The sequence below is a fragment of the Parastagonospora nodorum genome (assembly GCF_000146915.1).
Source record: "Parastagonospora nodorum SN15 chromosome Unknown scaffold_20, whole genome shotgun sequence".
Lineage (NCBI taxonomy): Eukaryota > Fungi > Ascomycota > Dothideomycetes > Pleosporales > Phaeosphaeriaceae > Parastagonospora > Parastagonospora nodorum.
Window position 1 is genome coordinate 63,539 of NW_001884568.1, and position 17,129 is coordinate 80,667.

Consider the following 17,129-nt stretch of genomic DNA (forward strand, 5'->3'; position numbering starts at 1 on the left):
ATCCAATACTACCTAACCACGTCGTCGACATCTTCTCCTGTGCTAAACAGCAGACCTTCGCCAGTAAGAAACACTGGTCCAAGGACGCGTAGATAGTCCTCAGCTTCAATATCACAGCGTCATGACAAACATGTCCTCTACCAACATGCTACCGAATGGCAAGCCCAAGACCATTATTGTCACTGGCAGCGCGAACGGCATTGGCGCTCAAACAATCCGCTCCTACCATTCCGCCGGCTGCAACGTCGTCATCGCAGATTTACCCTTCACAAAAGATGCCGCGGAGGCTGTGATTTCCTCACTGTCAGACCCAGGAAGAGCTATGTACCATCCGACCGACATCACCAGTTGGAACGATATCCGAGTTCTCTTTAGAGAGACGAAGAATCGATTCGGTCAAATCGATGTGGTGGTAGCTAACGCGGGGTTGATGGAAAGCAAAGGATTCTTCGAATTCGAGGAAGACGAAGCTGGGGAGTTGAAAGAGCCGGTGGAGGCGTACAAGGTCGTCGATGTCAATTTGAAGGGAACTATGAACAGTAAGCCAAAACAATATGACACTTAAATTATGCTAACAGTCAATAGCACTACGACTAGCCATGCACTTCATGTCTTCCAATCCACCAGACTCTGACGGTGCAAAAGGATCAGTAGTGCTTGTAGCTTCGACGTCAGGGTACTTTGGCGGCACGGGGGTGGTCTCATATATCTCGTCTAAACATGGTGTTGTTGGACTGGCTCGCGCATCGCAACGAAAGGCAAAAGAGCTCGGTGTAAGAGTCAATGTGGTCGCGCCTTTCTTCACACCAACATACATAACCACCGGCTACTCGCAGGAATGGAAGAAGAGAGGATTGCCGGCGAATAGCGTCCAAGATGTTGCGAAAGCGATTATGGAGACAAGCATGGATCCGAGTAAAAAAGGACATAGCATGATGGTAAGGAACGGAACATACATGTATTGATGCGAATGGAGTCATACTAATATTGACTGTAGGTGGCCGGAGGTCTTGTCAGAGAGATAGAGATAGCTAGAACAGCACTCACAAAACAGTGGCTTGGGGAAGAGATTGCAAACACAATGGCAGAAGGTGGAAAGTTCTTTGAAGACATGGGAGGCTACACACTACCAAAGGCACGGTCATAATTTGAACATGTTGTGGACTGACAAAATACTGGCTCAGTCCCCACTCACTATCTATACCTGCCTCTTCGCTACCTTGCAGCCGCGGCCACCCATCTATGCTCACATTCACCACTTCAAAAAGCATATCGTTCTCTGATTTGAACCGCGTGTACTGCTCGTCCACCCGCCCCGGCCCCACGAAGTTGGGAATAACACCTGCAATCTGGTTCTAATCGAAACTGTATAGTCGACAATGAGACTTGAATATCCCCGCCCATCGTTTTGCATAAACCATTGCAGTACAAACCCCGGCCTGTGTGATAAGACGTCGAAAAGACGATCGGCAAACCCGTCAAAGAAAGACTCGCCGTCTCAGAACCCGCAAGCAACCCAAGTCAGTATTTGAAACCCAGTATACTCCTTGCGCCTCCCTTCCCTCACCAAACAAGCTCCAACAAAACCGTGACCTTTCCTCCAACATAGCACGCTCAAGAAGAACTTAATAGCCAAACTCGAGATCACAAGCTCAGCGCCAAAAGTCACGATGCACACAAAAAGAATTGTTGATAATGATTAATTCCTCATATTACTAGTATTCAAAGGAACGTTTTACTCAAGAAGAATTACTACCTTTCATACCATACGCACGCTGCGCTTCCCTTGCGCATAATGATCCATATCCCAAGAGTTTCCCATGTCTAATGAACAAACGAAATAATGAAAGTCTAATAGGTGTTCGGTCTTGAAAAGACATAAAAAGAAAGAGAGCGAGAGCACGACTAGAAGAAGCCCTTCTTTTGAATGTTCGCAAAAGTCGCCAAAAAGCAGATATTGTAAAACACGGAAGAATAGAGGTTATTCCGTTGGCGCCGAAACAATGATGGTGGAACACAAGAGATGATGAAATGCCGAGAACACGCTATGCAGAACAAATGAATACACACAAACACACACAGACAACACACTTCCCATCTCCCTCATCACATCGTCTTGGGCCACTTGACGCCAGCCAACAACTCGGCGCCTTTGACCTTGTATCCAAAGTCCAAAATCAAAGTGCGCCCATCCTGACTTGTCGCGACGACGCGTCGGTAATCGCTCTTGGCCGAGAGAATCCAACTCGTCGTCCAGTTCTTGTATGTGGCATAGAGCTGGCCAGATTCGTAGTCGCTAACTTGAATGCTCTGGTCGTAACTGCCGGATACTATGCGGCCGTTGAAGGCATCCAGGAACAGGGATCGAACGAGGCCCTCGTGCTTGACGCGGCTGTGGACGAGGTTTCCAGTAGATGCGTCAAACTTGTATACAACGTGATCGTTACCGCCGGCCAGGACGTACTTGGCGTCGTCCGAGAACTCAACGGCGGCGAGACCTCTATCCTCGCTGGGGAAATCCTTGATGCTCTCTCCGGTTTCGAGGTTCCAAAGCTTGGCAATTCCGTCACCAGATGCAGAGACGAGGAAGTTGCCACGAAGCTGGACGGCGTTGACGGGGCCGCGGTGACCCTTGAGTGTGCGGATGCAGTTTCCAGTCTTGCGGTCCCAGACCTTGATCATGGCATCCTTGGAGCACGAGATAATGTACTTGTCATCGAGACAGACGTCGAGAACACCAGCCTCGTGGCCACGAAGACGGTGCATGGGGACGAACACGTCGCCGGTGATGTCCCAGACAATGCAAGTGTAGTCGGAGGATCCAGTGACCATGATTTCGGTGTCGTACTGGAGACAGAGGATGGAGGCGTCGTGGTAGTCTGAAGGGACGACGTAGAGGTCGTTGCCAGCCTTGGTTCCGTTCAGCGAGGGGTTGCTGATGACACACTCGTTGCGCTCTTCCATACGTGGAGGCGTGTTGGGAGTTGGCTTATGGTTGGGTCCGCCATAAACCTTGAGGCACTTGTACGTCTTGAGATCCCATACGCGGATAGTGCGGTCACGGGAGCCGGTGATAGCCTTGCTCTCATCAAACTGGCAGCAGTAGACGCTGTCGGTGTGACCGTTCAGGTAGATGGCCGCAGGGTTGCCGGCCTTCCACCTCTTGTTGATCTCAGCCCTAGCCGCGAACATGCTCTTCCACTGCTGCCCAGGCGCTGGGTGACCCTTGACCGACTCGCCAATACCAGAGCCTCCCATCTGAATTGGCTTGGGAGATACATGGACCTCTGGTTCGTACTTTCGGAGGAAGACATTGCGCCAGACGTGCGGCGATGAAGCGAGCTTCTTCCAGCCGCGGGATACGGACTCGGCGTTGACCAGGGATGTTGCGTCGAGGTTGGACAGGACGGCTGTTGCGAGCTCGGCAGGAAGGCGCTCAAACGGGTCACCTAGCGCAGGTTAGCATTGCTGTCTCAGACATGTGACCCAGGGGGTTACACATACTCATCTTCTTCTCTGTAACACTGTCAGCACGGACGATGTCCGAGGCACAGGTCATGTCGACGCCGCTCTCGTTGTCTTTGAATTCATCGTCTAGGCGGATAGAGGTGTCTGGGATAAGGCCGTGGAGGAAGCGATGTGTGTGTTGTTCTTGGGATTCTTCTTCGCGACGAAGTTGGTTTTGACGGTCCAGGTTTGCAGCTGCCGCGGCTTGTCTCGCGGCCGCGCCAGGCAGTGCGGTGGGAGCTGGCGTGTACGTCACGGAGGGAAAGGGCGATGGTGTGGCTTCGGGCATGGTGTTTGCGGGCCGTTTCCGTATGCTGCTGAAACGCTGGAAGGAAAATGGCTTGCGGGCCTGTGATTGTATGTGGAAGGGCTGCATGGTTGAGTCCTGGTGCGGTAGGGGATTGCGTGTTGGCTGTTCGGGGGCATGAGGGCAGCGGGTCGAGTGTGAGGGAAGAGAGTCGACGAAGCTTTGGATGGAGCCCCGGCGCCGAGGGGCGGTGGAGGAGGACGAGGAGAAGGAGGAGAGCCGGCGTCGGCTCTTCTGGCGAGTGAATTGTCCAGTCATGGCACCAAACGCGCGGGAGAGCGAGCTGGAGTGTGAATGCTGCGACGAGGCGTAGCAGTCCATTTGGCCCTCGCTCACTGCGTCCAGCGCCATGCCCGAGTCCTTGACGTCTTGGTAGTGTGTTGTGGCAAACGTCTGCGAAGCGGTGCGCTTCATCGTGTGTCCGCTGGGGGGTGCTTGGCTGCTGCTGCTGCTGCTGCTGCTGCGGGTGTCGTCGTCGGCGGCGGAGGAAGTCTTCGGGCGGTACGACAAGATGGACGGTCTGCGATGCATGGGGGGCGTTGAGGGTGCGTGTGCGGGTGGCCGGGCACGCTGCTACTGCAATGCGACGCTTCTGGGTCGACGTGAGGGCGTATCCGAAACGAGCGGCGAATCGTGCGCAGGGAGAGCCGAAGCAGGAGACGCAGGCGGTCAACGAGTGTGTACGGGCTGGAAAGACAACAAGACAACACGCAGAAATGCAAAGGCGAGGCGGCTACAACGAGACAGTGAGTGTGCACGGCGGTGGGACGAGCCGTGGTCAAAAGAGAGCGTGTAGGGAGCGTCAAATTAGGTCGTCGTTGGAAACAACACGAGACACGGGGTCTGGGTAGGGAGAGACGGGATGGGCGGTGACAGAATCTGGCTTGTCGCCCAGCCTTAAAAGAGAGCGAAGGCCTGCGCAGCCAGGGTGATGCCGATCAACTGCCCACTAGGCGAGAGCCCGCGCATCCATGACTTCGGCCACGACTCGCCGAGAACATGCACCGTCCTATTGACACTACCCCCAACCACGGAACCGCTGTCATAGCCCGCAGAAGACGAGTCTATAACCCACATTCCAGCGCAGCTTCATTGCGAGCACGACCAAGGACCTGAACACCCTGGCACGCACAGCGCAGCACAGCGCAGCACAGCGCAGCACACAGAGCCCGGTGTCATACCCTCTTCACCGCCACATCCATCCCATCTGTCATCAACACCACCACTATGATGACACTCACACACCCCGTCCCCGCATTCTACCGTCTCATCTTCCTCTGGCTGGAGCCTGCCTCCATCTTCACCGGCGCCTTCTATGCACAATTCATGCAGTCCGACTACCTGCACCTGACGCACGCATCTAGTGCTCCAGGCTCCTCGGTCCCAATCTCCACAAGCATTGTCCTGACGCAGCTTGCGAATCTCTATCTAGGCCTGGGGCTCCTCGAAGCATTGGTACTGCGTGCCACCTCGGAGCTGAGAGTCTGGAGGACATTTCTGTTCGTTCTGCTAGTTGCTGACATTGGGCACCTGTACTCTGTGGCTGCTGTGGGGAATTGGGTCTATTGGGATTATTCACGCTGGAACTCGATTGATTGGGGGAATGTGCCATTCGTGTACTTCCTCGCCCTCACGCGGAGTCTCCTGCTGCTCCGTGTGGGCTTCAATCGCACCTCTGATGTCAAGAAGCGCGTGTAATTCATTCTAATGACAAGCGCACTGACACAAGGCCATGTCACTATTAACCATGCGCGACAATCTTAATCTCCCCCATGTCCCATCGTCACAAACACAAAATCAAGCCAACGCACATCCATCACAAACGCCCCTCTGCCACTCTTTCCGATGCATCCGATCCAACACGGCAACGCAACCGATCGTCAAGAACGTGCTAGGCAGATCTCGTCGCCTACCCCAGACCCACTCCAGACCCTGTCCTGCATTCCAAACCTTCCGTCTTGCACTTCTAGCGCCACCCAATGCAATCAAAGCTAATTCACGATTCGCCTTTGTTTCGCACTTATCCGCACCATCCACCTTCACTCCCATCGGTGTTTCGAACCGCCAACAACGTTGCTGAGACTCATGTCGCACCCACCAACAGCTGTAACGTGTCAAAGAGCAAAGGTTGGGATGTTGCCGCCGCTTCGCTGCTTACTTTTGCCTTCCAAGCCCATCGGAAATTTTCTTCGAAGCATGCAGACTCGACTAAGCCCGTATGCGCCGTGCCGAGAATAGCTCCCACCGCCACACGTAACCCCTTTCGGCGCCCAAACGTCATATCGGTCGACCTACCTCGCAAGAAGCTGACGGGAAGAAAAGTAAACCGAGAAAACTTTTTGCTGCAAAAGGATGTTGAGAATGATGACAAGCGCCGACTGTTGAGCTCATGCCTTGCAACTTGCGCGGTCAACACCCAGACGCAAGTCTTACCGAGCTAGACACGCTCCGGCGCAGACAAGGACAAAGAAGGCCGTCGCGATGCGTCGTGCTAGCAGTGCGTGCAGTCAGGGACTCAGGGACCGAGTTTAGTCCATCGCAACCGCACATCGCATGTCGCTTTACGTGATGCCGGGGCAGGCTTCCGGCGGTCCCGTTTCTGTTGAGTTCTGGTGGTACTCGTTGCTATCGGGTTGCGTTCATTGTGCATTGAGAACGCTTCGGCCGGCGCGGTTCGGGCGATGCTAATTGTGGCTGGTGGTACAACAGCGGCACCTCCGAAATGCAAGCAACGTGCATGATCCGGTACGATGCGCTGCAGTTCGGGCTGGGCCGTGTGGTGCATAATGATAATCGCATCATGCTACACGCGGGGTAAGAGTTCGCTTCATTATGGCAGAACACATCATGAGTCACATCAGCATCAGCAAAGCCGTGGGTACTGTGATGGAAACCAAGTTGATTGCAAAATTGGAATCTAGATCTTCCATTCGTACATGGAAAAAGCAATAATGACGCCGTTCCACATCTCACCCACCCGGAAGAGACTGGAGAAACTACATAGAAAGGGGTATACAAAGTCCACACCATATGCAACGACCAAAAGTCAGACCCCCATGACATAAAATATTTTGCCCCCTCTATCACGCCTATCTGGTCATTGCCGTGACCTCAGTAACTCCATATCCACTCGGATAGATAAACACCCGCATGAAACATAAAGTATACAAACGCAAATGGCAAAAGACTATTGGTACATTTGCAAGATGTCTTGGAAATAGAGCCACATTATGACGTCCGAGGACTAAAGAAAGGAAAGATACAAGAAAATGACAGGAGGAGATAGATCGACATCATTAGGCAGTCGTTATCGCAGACATGTCGAGCGAGTTCCCCATGCTCTCCATAGTCTTCTCGAGCGCATCGAGATCCATCATACCGTCACCGTAGGTAGGGAAGAGCATCATGTCGTCATTGTCCATGGGAGGAAGCACCACACCAAGAGTCTGCATATCCGTGGAGAGTTGCATGTTCATTGGGCAGGGCATTGCCATTGAAGCCCATGGCCCAGGCATCTGGCATATCCATGTCCTTGAGATCGAGGTTGATGTGAAGGTTGTCGTTCTCCGAGATATCTGACGTACGCGTCGAAGGCGTGTCTTTTGGCAGAGGAGTCCAGGGCGTGGTCATTGGGGGATGCTGGGTCGCCGACCGGAAAAGGCCCAGGCAGTGTCTTCGTCCTTGAGGTCCAGAACAGTGAATGGACCATTAGCGTCGAGAGCAGCAAAAGTGTCCTCATATGAATAGTCAAGCAATGACATGGACATCAGCGGCTGAAGCTCTTCCTCCTTCTCAGGCTCCGGTGCAGCGGCTGGCTGCTCCTTCGGAGCCGGTCTAGGCATGCTAGTAGGAGTCGCCTTCGCTTGCGCGCTTGCGTTTGGCGTTCCAACCTTGCCCATTGCCTGTGGGGTCTTGAGGAAGTTCGTCACCGGTGAGCTCTTCATCCCTGTTTGTGTGGGGACGCGAGCCATTGGTGTGGCGGCGGTTTGGGCCCCAGCGGGAGTGGCGGCATTTTGCGGAGCATTAGGTGTGTTCTCAGACTTCATGGGATGAGAAGGGCGCGTTGCAGCAGGTGGTGCCTTTGCGGGTCGTCTCGCGTTGGGATCCACTCTCGCCTCGCCCGTCTTGGGATCAACATCCAAGTACTCCGCCATGGAGTCTAGCGCGAACTGGAGTGGGTTCTCGATTTTCATGTGCATTTGACCAACGTGCGAGTCGAGCTCTCCTTGTGATTCGAAACCACGTACCGAGTATTCGCAATCCACAACTTTGCATGGGAACATTAGTCGCTGTGGAGGGGCTTGCTTGCTGGGCGGCTGCTGTCGCGTGAACTCTGGAGAAAGACCCTTGCCTGTTCCGATACGAGGAGATGCTTTGGGTCCTGGTGTCGACGCCTGACTGACATTATCGAGCTTTGTACGCTTCTTGTCTGGAAGCACGAGATTCGTCACGTTCTTTGCCCCATCAAAGTAGGTCGGCGCGCCGCGGGCAGCTTGATCACCCAGTGCGAAGGGCGGTCGGTCGGTGGTAGGAGCCGAGGGAGCCTTCTGTTGTCGCTGCTGCTGCTCAACAATCTTCAAGTTCGCAGCATTGAGTTGCGCTAGTGGTCCGCTGGGGCCTGCAGGAGCTTGGGATTGTGTGCCGTTCTGTGGTTGCTGCTGTTGCGCCATCCTGGATGTGATCTTTGTATAGAATGTAAGCACTGTACGCATGTGCGTCTTGAACTCGTCAGCACTCATGGTGAGTTTATCGTGAAGTGTGCCATCTTGGGGATCGATCTGCTGGAACAGTAGTGCACGTGACTGAGCAATTTGCCGCACGATCTTATCAGACCCTGCGGCCTCGTAGCAGACGTGGTACACGCGCATTGCCTGCTCGAGCTTCTTTAGCTTTTCTAACTGATCTTTGAGTGACTTCTGGAGTGACACTCTTATTTGCGGCTGCAACGGCACATTCTGTCTTTGAGGCATCGAGCTCTCGACCTCTTTGATGATCTGGGTGAGTGCATTCATCCTGACGGGATCATTCATCCTCGTTCTGATTTCTTCGGCGCTAAGCATGGGCTGCGAAGGCTGTTGTGCCTTGTTACCCGCTGCATTAGAAGCATCCTGAGCTTTGAGCAGCTGAGCCCTCATCTGTTGTTGCTGTGCTGGAGTCATCTTTGAGATCTGCTCTTGAGAGAAGTTGATCCCTGCTCCAGACTTGGTCGGGACCATTGCGGGAGCTTGCGGAGCAGCATTGTTGCCAGTCGCATCCATGTTTCCATCAGCTGTATCATCGATGGGTCGCTTCTTGCTGGCGTTGGGCTGAGCAGGCTGCTGTGGTTGAGGTCGTGCAACCGGCTTCTGCTGTGGTGTCGCTTGAGCATTTTGAGATTGTGCGGTGGGTGGTCGGTTAGGCATTGGTTGTTGGGAGGCCATGGCAGCCAGTTGCATTTGTTGTTGCCCTGCGCGTTGCTGCTGAGCAGCTTGCTGCATTTGCATTTGCATTTGCTGCTGCTGTTGCTGCTGTTGTTGTTGTTGTTGTTGTTGTTGTTGTTGTTGTTGTTGCTGTTGTTGTTGTTGTTGCTGTTGTTGTTGCTGTTGCTGCTGCTGCTGCTGCTGTTGTTGTTGTTGTTGCTGCTGCTGCTGGTTGTGTTGCTGTTGTTGCTGTATCCTTTGATGTTGCTGCTTCTTCTGGTTCAAGATGTAGCTACGCAAGGTGTCGTCGGTGACGTTGTTTTGTTGGCCCTGCGCCTGCAGCTTCTGCCGTACGTGCATGATTTCCTGAGGCGTGACTTGGAATTGAGGCATGTTTGGCATATTCGGTTGCGGTTGTGGCGTCCGCATGGGGCCCTGTGGTGTCATCTGTTGAGTTGGGGCGGCACCAGGCATGTTGTTCTGCTGCAGGAGTTGACCAGGTCCGCCACCAGTTTGCTGTCGCATTAGGTCTTGGAAATGTAACGCTTGGAGCAGGATGAGCTTTTCCATGTTGACCCCAGGCAGCATGTTCGGGTTCTGTGTAGCCCATTGCTTGAGTTGACCCCATGTCGTGACCTCAGGAGGTATGCTTGCTTTGATTTGAGCATTCAGTACATTAGGAGGGTACGGCTTCCCGTCCGTAGCATTTATGATTCCGGGGTTATTTCGCAACATGTTATGAGCAGTGGCCAACCGTGCCTGTTGGTTAGGCTGCTGAGGGCGTTGACCCATGGGAGGTTGTGGTACAGCTCCTGGACCTTGTTGTCCGATATTCAGACCTGGCCGTGGCATGTTGGCACCGCCTAGCATCTGATTAGGCATTCCTGGCTGCGGTGCTTGTGGATTGAAGGCTTGCCCCATTTGGGGCCCCATGAAGGGCACCATACCGTTGGTCCGCCGAGCATTGTGCACATAGTTTTGCAATATTGCGCGGAATTGCTGTTCAGGAACTTTTAACAGTTGAGCTTTCACCTGCGGATCAAGATCTTGAGGCATCATGCTCATGCGGACATGCTCCGTCAAAGGCTGGCCGGAATGTGCAACGGCATTGGCTCTCAGCTGTGCCTCTCGCAGAACAGCACCAACTTGCGGATCATTGCCTCCAGGTCGTGGTGTCATGACTGGCACGTGGTTCTGAGGCTGTTGTTGAGGAGTCGGTGGTCCTGGCTGGCCTGGAGGATGCATCGGTCTGTTTAGCATCGACATAGGAGCCGGACTACCACTTGAGGGAGGCAAGTTCAGGCCACCATTGAGACCAAGCAGCTGGTTGGGATTCCGTGGCTGTTGTTGGGCCTGCCGCTGTCTTTGTTGCTCCAGTTGGGCGGCCTGAGCCTGTTGTTGGGCCTGTTGTTGCTGTTGTGCTTGTTGTTGGGCCTGAGCGACTTGCTGAGCATGTTGCTGGCGTTGTATATTGTTCTGAAAGGCGGCCGCCTCAGCTTGACGCTGTGCTGCCATTGCGGGATTTTGGGGCTGAGGCTGTTGCCCATTTGGTCCAGGGAAGCCGTTCATCTGAGTGCCATTCATGTTATTGCTGGCCGGCACGACCATGGCGCCTTGGTCTTGAACGCGCATAGCTTCGATCTGTTGGTTTGCAATAGCAGTGAAATCAAAGTCCTGGTTGGGCTGGCGCTGGTTCATGCCAGCCTGGTTGAGCATACGGTTCTGGCCGTTGGGCTGCATTTGGTTGCCGTTGGCGCCTTGTTGCAGGTGATTGCCAAGGGCACCTTTTCTATAGAGCAGTTCGGCGTGCTGTCGGAATCGGAAGAACAGCGGGTTGATACCTCGGGCGATGAGTTGCTGCTTCTTGTCCTCGGGCCAGCCCTGAACGTCTTGCTGGAATCGTTGGCGGACGTCGTCTTTGCAAGAGTCCATGAGTCGTTTGGCGAACTGGTTGACGATCAAGTCCTCCTGGCGGGTCTGCTGGGCCTGCTGGATGTTTGGTTGCTGTGGATTCTGGCCTTGGTTGAGGTTGGCCTGGGTCCCAGGGTTCATGCCCATCTGCGACTGTGTCTGGCCCATGGGGACGGGCGATATCTGCATAGGTCGTTGGAGCTGGGCATTTGGAAAGGCAGGATTGAACTGTTGCGGCGTGCCCTGTCTCGGGTTCTGGACACCAGGCTGGCCCATCATGCCCATCGGGGCGGCGTTCATAGCGTTCATGGAGTTCATCTGGCCACCAAGGGTGCCCTGCTGCATGCGTTGCTGGCGTGCCTGGGTCATCATCATGAGCTTCTGCTTGATGTTGGTGACGTATTGGTCCTTGCTCTGGGCGGCCAGAAATGTTTGCGTCTCAAAGTTGACCGAGGCACGCATGGCCTCCATCTCTCCGACCTCGGGCTTCAGCAGGCGGTACTGGCTGTAGAACTGCTGGCCGAGCTGGGCGCGCTCTTCTGGCTGGACCTGCTGCTGCCAGCCCGGGGGCACCTTTCCCTGCTGCAGCTGGCCGCGGTAGTGTGCAATGAACTGAGCGGCGCCGGCCTGGGCCCGCGCGCCGGCCATGGCGTTCTGCTGGAAGTTGAGGGTTGTTCATGGTCAGTAGCAGGGCGTGACGCGGACACGTCTATGCGCGACAGAGTCGAGGACGCGCGAACGGTGAAGGAGAGCGGGAGGCGGGAGCGGTCGAAGCCGCGGGTGCAGAGAAGTGCGCACCACTCATGCAGGCTCGAGGCTCGGGGCGGAGGGGCAGTGGCGCGGTGGTTTCGTGCTGGAGGCGCGGCAGGCGGTGGTGGGTGAGCGATGCGATGCGGTGCGCTGGACCTGGACCTGGACCTGGACCGCTTGCGGCGGATGGCGGAGCGAGCAGCAGGAATGGCGGCCGTCTGCGTGCACGGAGTCGGTTCTCGCAGGTCGACAGCGGGGAGCAGCGTCGAGTCGTGTGGGGGGAGGGTGCGAGGGTGCGAGGGTGCGAGGACGGCGTGTATGGGCGGAGAGTGAAGAGGGACACGCTTGCTGCTGCGTTGTGGTGGATTGCCTTTGGAGAGAGATGGCTTGTCGGTGAGCTAAGGTAGGCGCAGGCGGGACCCTGTACCTAACAAGGATCGCGACTTTGGAACAGGGGTCCGTGGACTAGGCGTCTGCACGTCTGCAAGTCCAAGTCCAAGTCCGCGCAGCTCGAGCAACTGCAGTCTCGCCGGGGCAGCGCAGGAACACTGTGAGAGAGAGAGGCGTCTTTCGGACGGAATCACAGAGTGCAGTGCAGTGCAGTGCAGTGCAGCGCAAAGATAGAAGAGACGCGGGCAGCATAACCTCGCAAACACGCCCGCTGACGCTGCAAAGGACGAGACGGCTGAGCCAGAGTTGCCCCGTCGGGTTGGTGTCACAGGTCGACGTGTGTATGGACACCAGAGCAGCGACTGGCTGATCTTCCGCACATGTGCTCCGGCCCTTTGTCTAATCATCTCGCTGCCATAGTGTGCCCTCTTGCGGCTCGCCGCCACGCTGCTCTGGCGTCTCGCATTCTGCGGCAGCGTTCAAGCAGTTTCATCTCGCAACCAAACACCCATCAGAAGCCCAAAAAGCACCTCGACGCCGGCGCCCAGATCATCCGCACCCTGGCCGCCATGGCGACGTCGCACGCCCCTTTTGGCTGTCCTCTGTGTCCGTCCTGCGAGGACCTGCACGAAATTTGTCCAGCTACTGATCACGCAGACAGCCTCTCCACCCAGACGTGTCGACGCTTTCGTCCAAGCGCCAGGGTGTGGCGCGTCGCACCAATTTTGGGCTTGGGGACCGCTGGCTGTGTCTGATCTACCACCGACTCACGCCTGTCGGTTCTGGCCCACCACTACCCACCAAATCATCGCTGCGCAATGCTGCAGCGGCATAGCTACCGCGTGCGGCGCTGTCAAATTGCAGGCTCTCGCACTGGCGCCCCGCTGATTTCGGGCATGCAGACTCACGGTAAAATGCCCGCTCAGTGCTGCCATCTCGGAACCATCACGCTACTCAGTCCAACGGATGCTAGCCTGAGCTAGTCCCTCCCTTCATGGCGCCGTCCGCCGAACGACGAGGGACGAACCACATGTCTAAACTATCGTCCCTCTCCCATCATCGCGCCACCATCTTACAAGCTGCTCTTTACCTCGCTCTCCCAGTCCCCTCTAGGCCTTGCCCTCTTCTCTCATTGACCTCTGCTTTCCTGTCCCTTTGCATGCTATGCGCCGTAATTTGCAACATGTCGATCATCCTTGGCGCTTATCATTTCCCGCCTACTTCCCTGCGGCAATCGTTCCTGAAAATCGTCCGCCAATTGGGCCAAACATTGACACGTACTCTGGCCGCGCCACCGCTTGCTGCACCATGGTGCTGCCTCACTGGCACTCGCCGCAACAAGCAAACACTGTCCCAGCATCATCCTCGTCTTTCTCCGCTGTCTTGTACCCTTTCAGCTTGTTGTTCTTGTGCAACAAGACAAACGTTGGCAACTGTCTTTAAACGGTTTCGCATGTCGTTGCGTCAGGCGCTGAGACAAACTTTGGCGGCCACCCACCCGCATATACTTCTTGCGCGCTTAACATCTGCTGATCGCACCGACTACTGGAGTCTTTGAGGACTTGCCTTTCCATCCAACACTCAGCCTGAATATTGCAGGTCACGCTTGCGCCATGTCCTCTGGGCCGGGTTTGTCACGACGAGATGCGATTGCGCGTCTACATCCGGCACCACTGTTTCGATACCCGTTGCGACATTTGACAAGAGAGCTCCATAGCGAAGAGCTGCCTAAATATGTTTCGGTACCTCTTGCATGCAACATGCGTAAGCTGCAGCTATAATGCGACCTTTATGCCTTTCGCTAAAGGCTCAATGCGGGGAAGCGACCTCTTGGGCATCGTGCTTAGAGTTTTCTGTCGTCTGTTCAGATGCAGACTCGCGGCCAGGAAGACTTGTGGCTGCCGCATGGCCCTCCTGTACCTCGCATGCTTCTGACTGCGTCAGTTCTTCGCGTCATGTCCGCCAGGCAATATGACGTTTTGTGTCTTTCCTGTTTCATTGCATACAAATTACCGGAGTGTATATAGGACGCCATTCTTAGCATATCAACGCTTCTTCCCGTTACCAATCCAGAAACAGCCGGTTAACATCATGACATGTCGGTTTTCAGTCTGCTAGAATGTACCTCGAGGCATCGATGCCGGCCACAAATGCTTGCGAAGGGTTGAAGAGACTCGAACAACCATTCAGCGCAAGCAGGAACCCATGGGCACTGACAGACGCCCAATCAGAACACCCAGGAACCGCAACGCACTATTGGAACTGCTTTACGATCCACGTGGACCCTCAAGCCTCACGAGCATCACCACGAAGGTCATGTATTTAGCCTCGGCACGGCTCGGATCACACGGCGGATCGATCTTGGGCCAATAACAACAAAAGCAAAAGCAACTCTATCAGATACACAGAATCGATACCAACACGGGTGGAAACCCAAATCCTGGAAGGGCCGATCGATAGGCCCGAGAGCCGAGTGGACCTAATATTGGATCAGGTCGGCGATGTTGCTCGGAACGGCGACTACCTACTCTGATGGCATGGATATTGCACAGGCTGATTTGTACCAATGTTCAAGATTGGTTGTCTCGATGAGAGGTGGGGGGAAACGCGGTGTGGATGCCGGATGATGCGATGTCATGTCGTAGGCAGCACGAACGTAGATTCTTCCTGGATCATCTCCTATTATTGCCCGAACATCATATACAGCGCGGCAGGGACGTGGAGATGTCAGAGATGTTTGAGGCGTCATTGACATTTGACTGACGTGATTATCAATCATTAATAGCACTAGAGTAATGCAGATATAGACTTGTCTGCAATAGCACGAGCACGAAACATCCACCTTCATATCTCAGACATATCAATAGGATGTTCATGCACGCAGTGCAATACGCGGTATATTCAATCAGCCTACAAATCCATTCATGAATCGCTTTCACTATGGTTGCCTTGTTTTGCGCCCGACCTCAACTAATCCCATCAAATAAACAACAGCCCTTAAATGGTCAAGTGTCGTATAACTAGCACTATTTTTTCAACGAGCTACGACGCACGGCCAAAGACGTCCCGCTATCAGTTCGAATCCATCTAGTATGTTTGTGTCGAGCTAACGGTATATCGCATGCTCATGTCCATCCCAGGCAGACTCAATAAGCTTGCATGGTTATCAAGTTACGTAGCACAGTTCTTCCTTCCCAAATACATAATATGGTACCTACATACAGCTATTTCCCTATCAATCACGCAGACATTGTGGTCCTGGGTACATACAAGATAGTCACTAAATTGATGTTCGGGACGACTGGTTCAACAAAGCCAAGTTCAATGAAAGAAAGCACATCGGTAGACAGCAAATAGCCACGATCAGTAACACAATAATGTACTTGCAACGCAACAAGTGTTATGGGATAATACTGCAAGGATACAGCGCCGATTTTGGACGCATCCTAGGCTTGCATACTGTTGGTTACAAGTAAGCAGGAGCCTGAGAACAACAATCGAGGGGAATGAGTGCGAGGTCGGTTTTTGAGGATATCTAGCGTGGCATTGTAGCCAGGCGTGACATTCGGAGGCGTACGGAGTAGAATTGACACGCAAATAGATCGGGCTCTTTCATGAATTCATGCAATGAGGGGCTAGTTGATGTTGGGAGGTTTGATAGGGAGACTGACGTTCATTGTATCAAAGCAAGTGATCCCGTACCAATCTGGCACGTGGGGACTGAACTGAACGTGCTACTGGAATTTGATCAAGGAAGGGTGAGGTCTGGAGAAAAGCGGTATGTCACCACAGGTCATTGTTTGGTTTTTACAATCTTTATCTGGAACCCTAAGACTAAAAGGCAGGTGTCCAAAATGTGTCACTCTGGTTGAAAGTGAAGAGGAATGCACATAGAAAGGAGGTCTTAGGGCGTGATAAGAGATGGAAAGTGAACAGACTGGAAATGCTGAACTTGGTTGACTGGCTTGATTCGGTATGCTGTCGAGGTATCCACTCCACATATGATACATTTGGTCCTCATTCCGAGCCCATCTTCATGCTTTCGAACAAAGGAAATCTTGATTCGAGGGTCCCAATCGCTTATTTCTGGCCGAGAGTAGCAGCGCGGTCGTCCTCGAGCTTCTGGTAGAATGCGTCACGGTGACGGACAGCGGGGACGTGGTAACCTTTGAGGTATAAGTTGAGGTTTCTGATTCAAGGGTGCAAGAGGATGGATTTCTCATGCTTCACGTACCGTACCACCAGCCGTAGCCGGCGACCAGACCAAGTCCTGCGAATCATTGTCAATATGGCTCCCTGTCATGCGCGTATAGGCTAAGAACTCCAGAAAATATGCCAACAGCATCACATAACCAGAACGAGGAGCGGCACATACCCGAAGCAACGGAAAGGTCGAGCACGATTTGTCGGCGGAGCATCTGTGACCCGATGATTAGTCCCATTCGCACGCCCGTCCAAGGCACCCAATGGCTGTACATACGCCGGTGATCGGTTTGATAGGCATGGCGAGGTATCTGTCGGGAGGAGTGGAGAGATTCGGGGCGCGATTGCGGTTCTGGGGGCTGGTGAAGGTCGTCGTTGGTTGAACTGAGGGTTGACGTGCGATCGAGTGGAGTGACTTTGGCTCCGCCAAGATCTGGCCCGTGCACGTGCGCCGCGCTTTGGAGCTGCGAGCTCAAAGACAACCACCATATCCATGTGAAAGGAGATACGATACCGTCGGCACTCCGAGCCTCTGTCGAAATCCGCGCGCGCCCTTATCGCAAGAGCGCTATTCCGCAGTCACCGCAAACCGCTCACCCACGACAACCTCTCACCTAAACGCGCCGACTCTCGACCACACTCTCGCGTGCCCACCACCCACG

General features: G+C 54.2%; 6 protein-coding genes across 6 annotated transcripts; 3 read left to right on the forward strand and 3 right to left on the reverse strand.

Annotated features, from left to right (window-relative positions):
* Positions 1 to 145: 145 nt before the first annotated feature.
* SNOG_11666 (hypothetical protein) lies at positions 146 to 1,147 on the forward strand (the record flags this gene model as incomplete). The annotated part of the gene is made up of 3 exons (XM_001801854.1): positions 146 to 539; positions 628 to 938; positions 998 to 1,147. The coding sequence occupies 3 exons, from the start codon at positions 146 to 148 to the stop codon at positions 1,145 to 1,147; spliced, it is 855 nt and encodes a 284-aa protein (XP_001801906.1).
* Positions 1,148 to 1,868: 721 nt separating this feature from the next.
* On the reverse strand, positions 1,869 to 4,345 carry SNOG_11667 (hypothetical protein; the record flags this gene model as incomplete). Its single annotated transcript, XM_001801855.1, has 2 exons — positions 1,869 to 3,449; positions 3,505 to 4,345. 2 exons carry the CDS (start codon positions 4,343 to 4,345, stop codon positions 2,107 to 2,109), a joined length of 2,184 nt encoding a protein of 727 aa, XP_001801907.1. The 3' UTR covers positions 1,869 to 2,106.
* Positions 4,346 to 5,041: 696 nt separating this feature from the next.
* SNOG_11668 (hypothetical protein) lies at positions 5,042 to 5,512 on the forward strand (the record flags this gene model as incomplete). The annotated part of the gene is made up of 1 exon (XM_001801856.1): positions 5,042 to 5,512. The coding sequence occupies one exon, from the start codon at positions 5,042 to 5,044 to the stop codon at positions 5,510 to 5,512; it is 471 nt and encodes a 156-aa protein (XP_001801908.1).
* A 1,598-nt stretch (positions 5,513 to 7,110) lies between these two features.
* On the reverse strand, positions 7,111 to 11,772 carry SNOG_11670 (hypothetical protein; the record flags this gene model as incomplete). Its single annotated transcript, XM_001801857.1, is given in 5 exon segments — positions 7,111 to 7,260; positions 7,283 to 7,389; positions 7,467 to 9,162; positions 9,213 to 9,462; positions 9,482 to 11,772. 5 exon segments carry the CDS (start codon positions 11,770 to 11,772, stop codon positions 7,111 to 7,113), a joined length of 4,494 nt encoding a protein of 1,497 aa, XP_001801909.1.
* SNOG_11669 (hypothetical protein) lies at positions 7,133 to 7,393 on the forward strand (the record flags this gene model as incomplete). Its single annotated transcript, XM_001801858.1, has 2 exons — positions 7,133 to 7,162; positions 7,205 to 7,393. The coding sequence occupies 2 exons, from the start codon at positions 7,133 to 7,135 to the stop codon at positions 7,391 to 7,393; spliced, it is 219 nt and encodes a 72-aa protein (XP_001801910.1).
* Positions 11,773 to 16,193: 4,421 nt separating the features above from the next.
* On the reverse strand, positions 16,194 to 16,962 carry SNOG_11671 (hypothetical protein; the record flags this gene model as incomplete). The annotated part of the gene is made up of 4 exons (XM_001801859.1): positions 16,194 to 16,430; positions 16,499 to 16,534; positions 16,640 to 16,682; positions 16,745 to 16,962. The coding sequence occupies 4 exons, from the start codon at positions 16,960 to 16,962 to the stop codon at positions 16,299 to 16,301; spliced, it is 429 nt and encodes a 142-aa protein (XP_001801911.1). The 3' UTR covers positions 16,194 to 16,298.
* Positions 16,963 to 17,129: the final 167 nt, after the last annotated feature.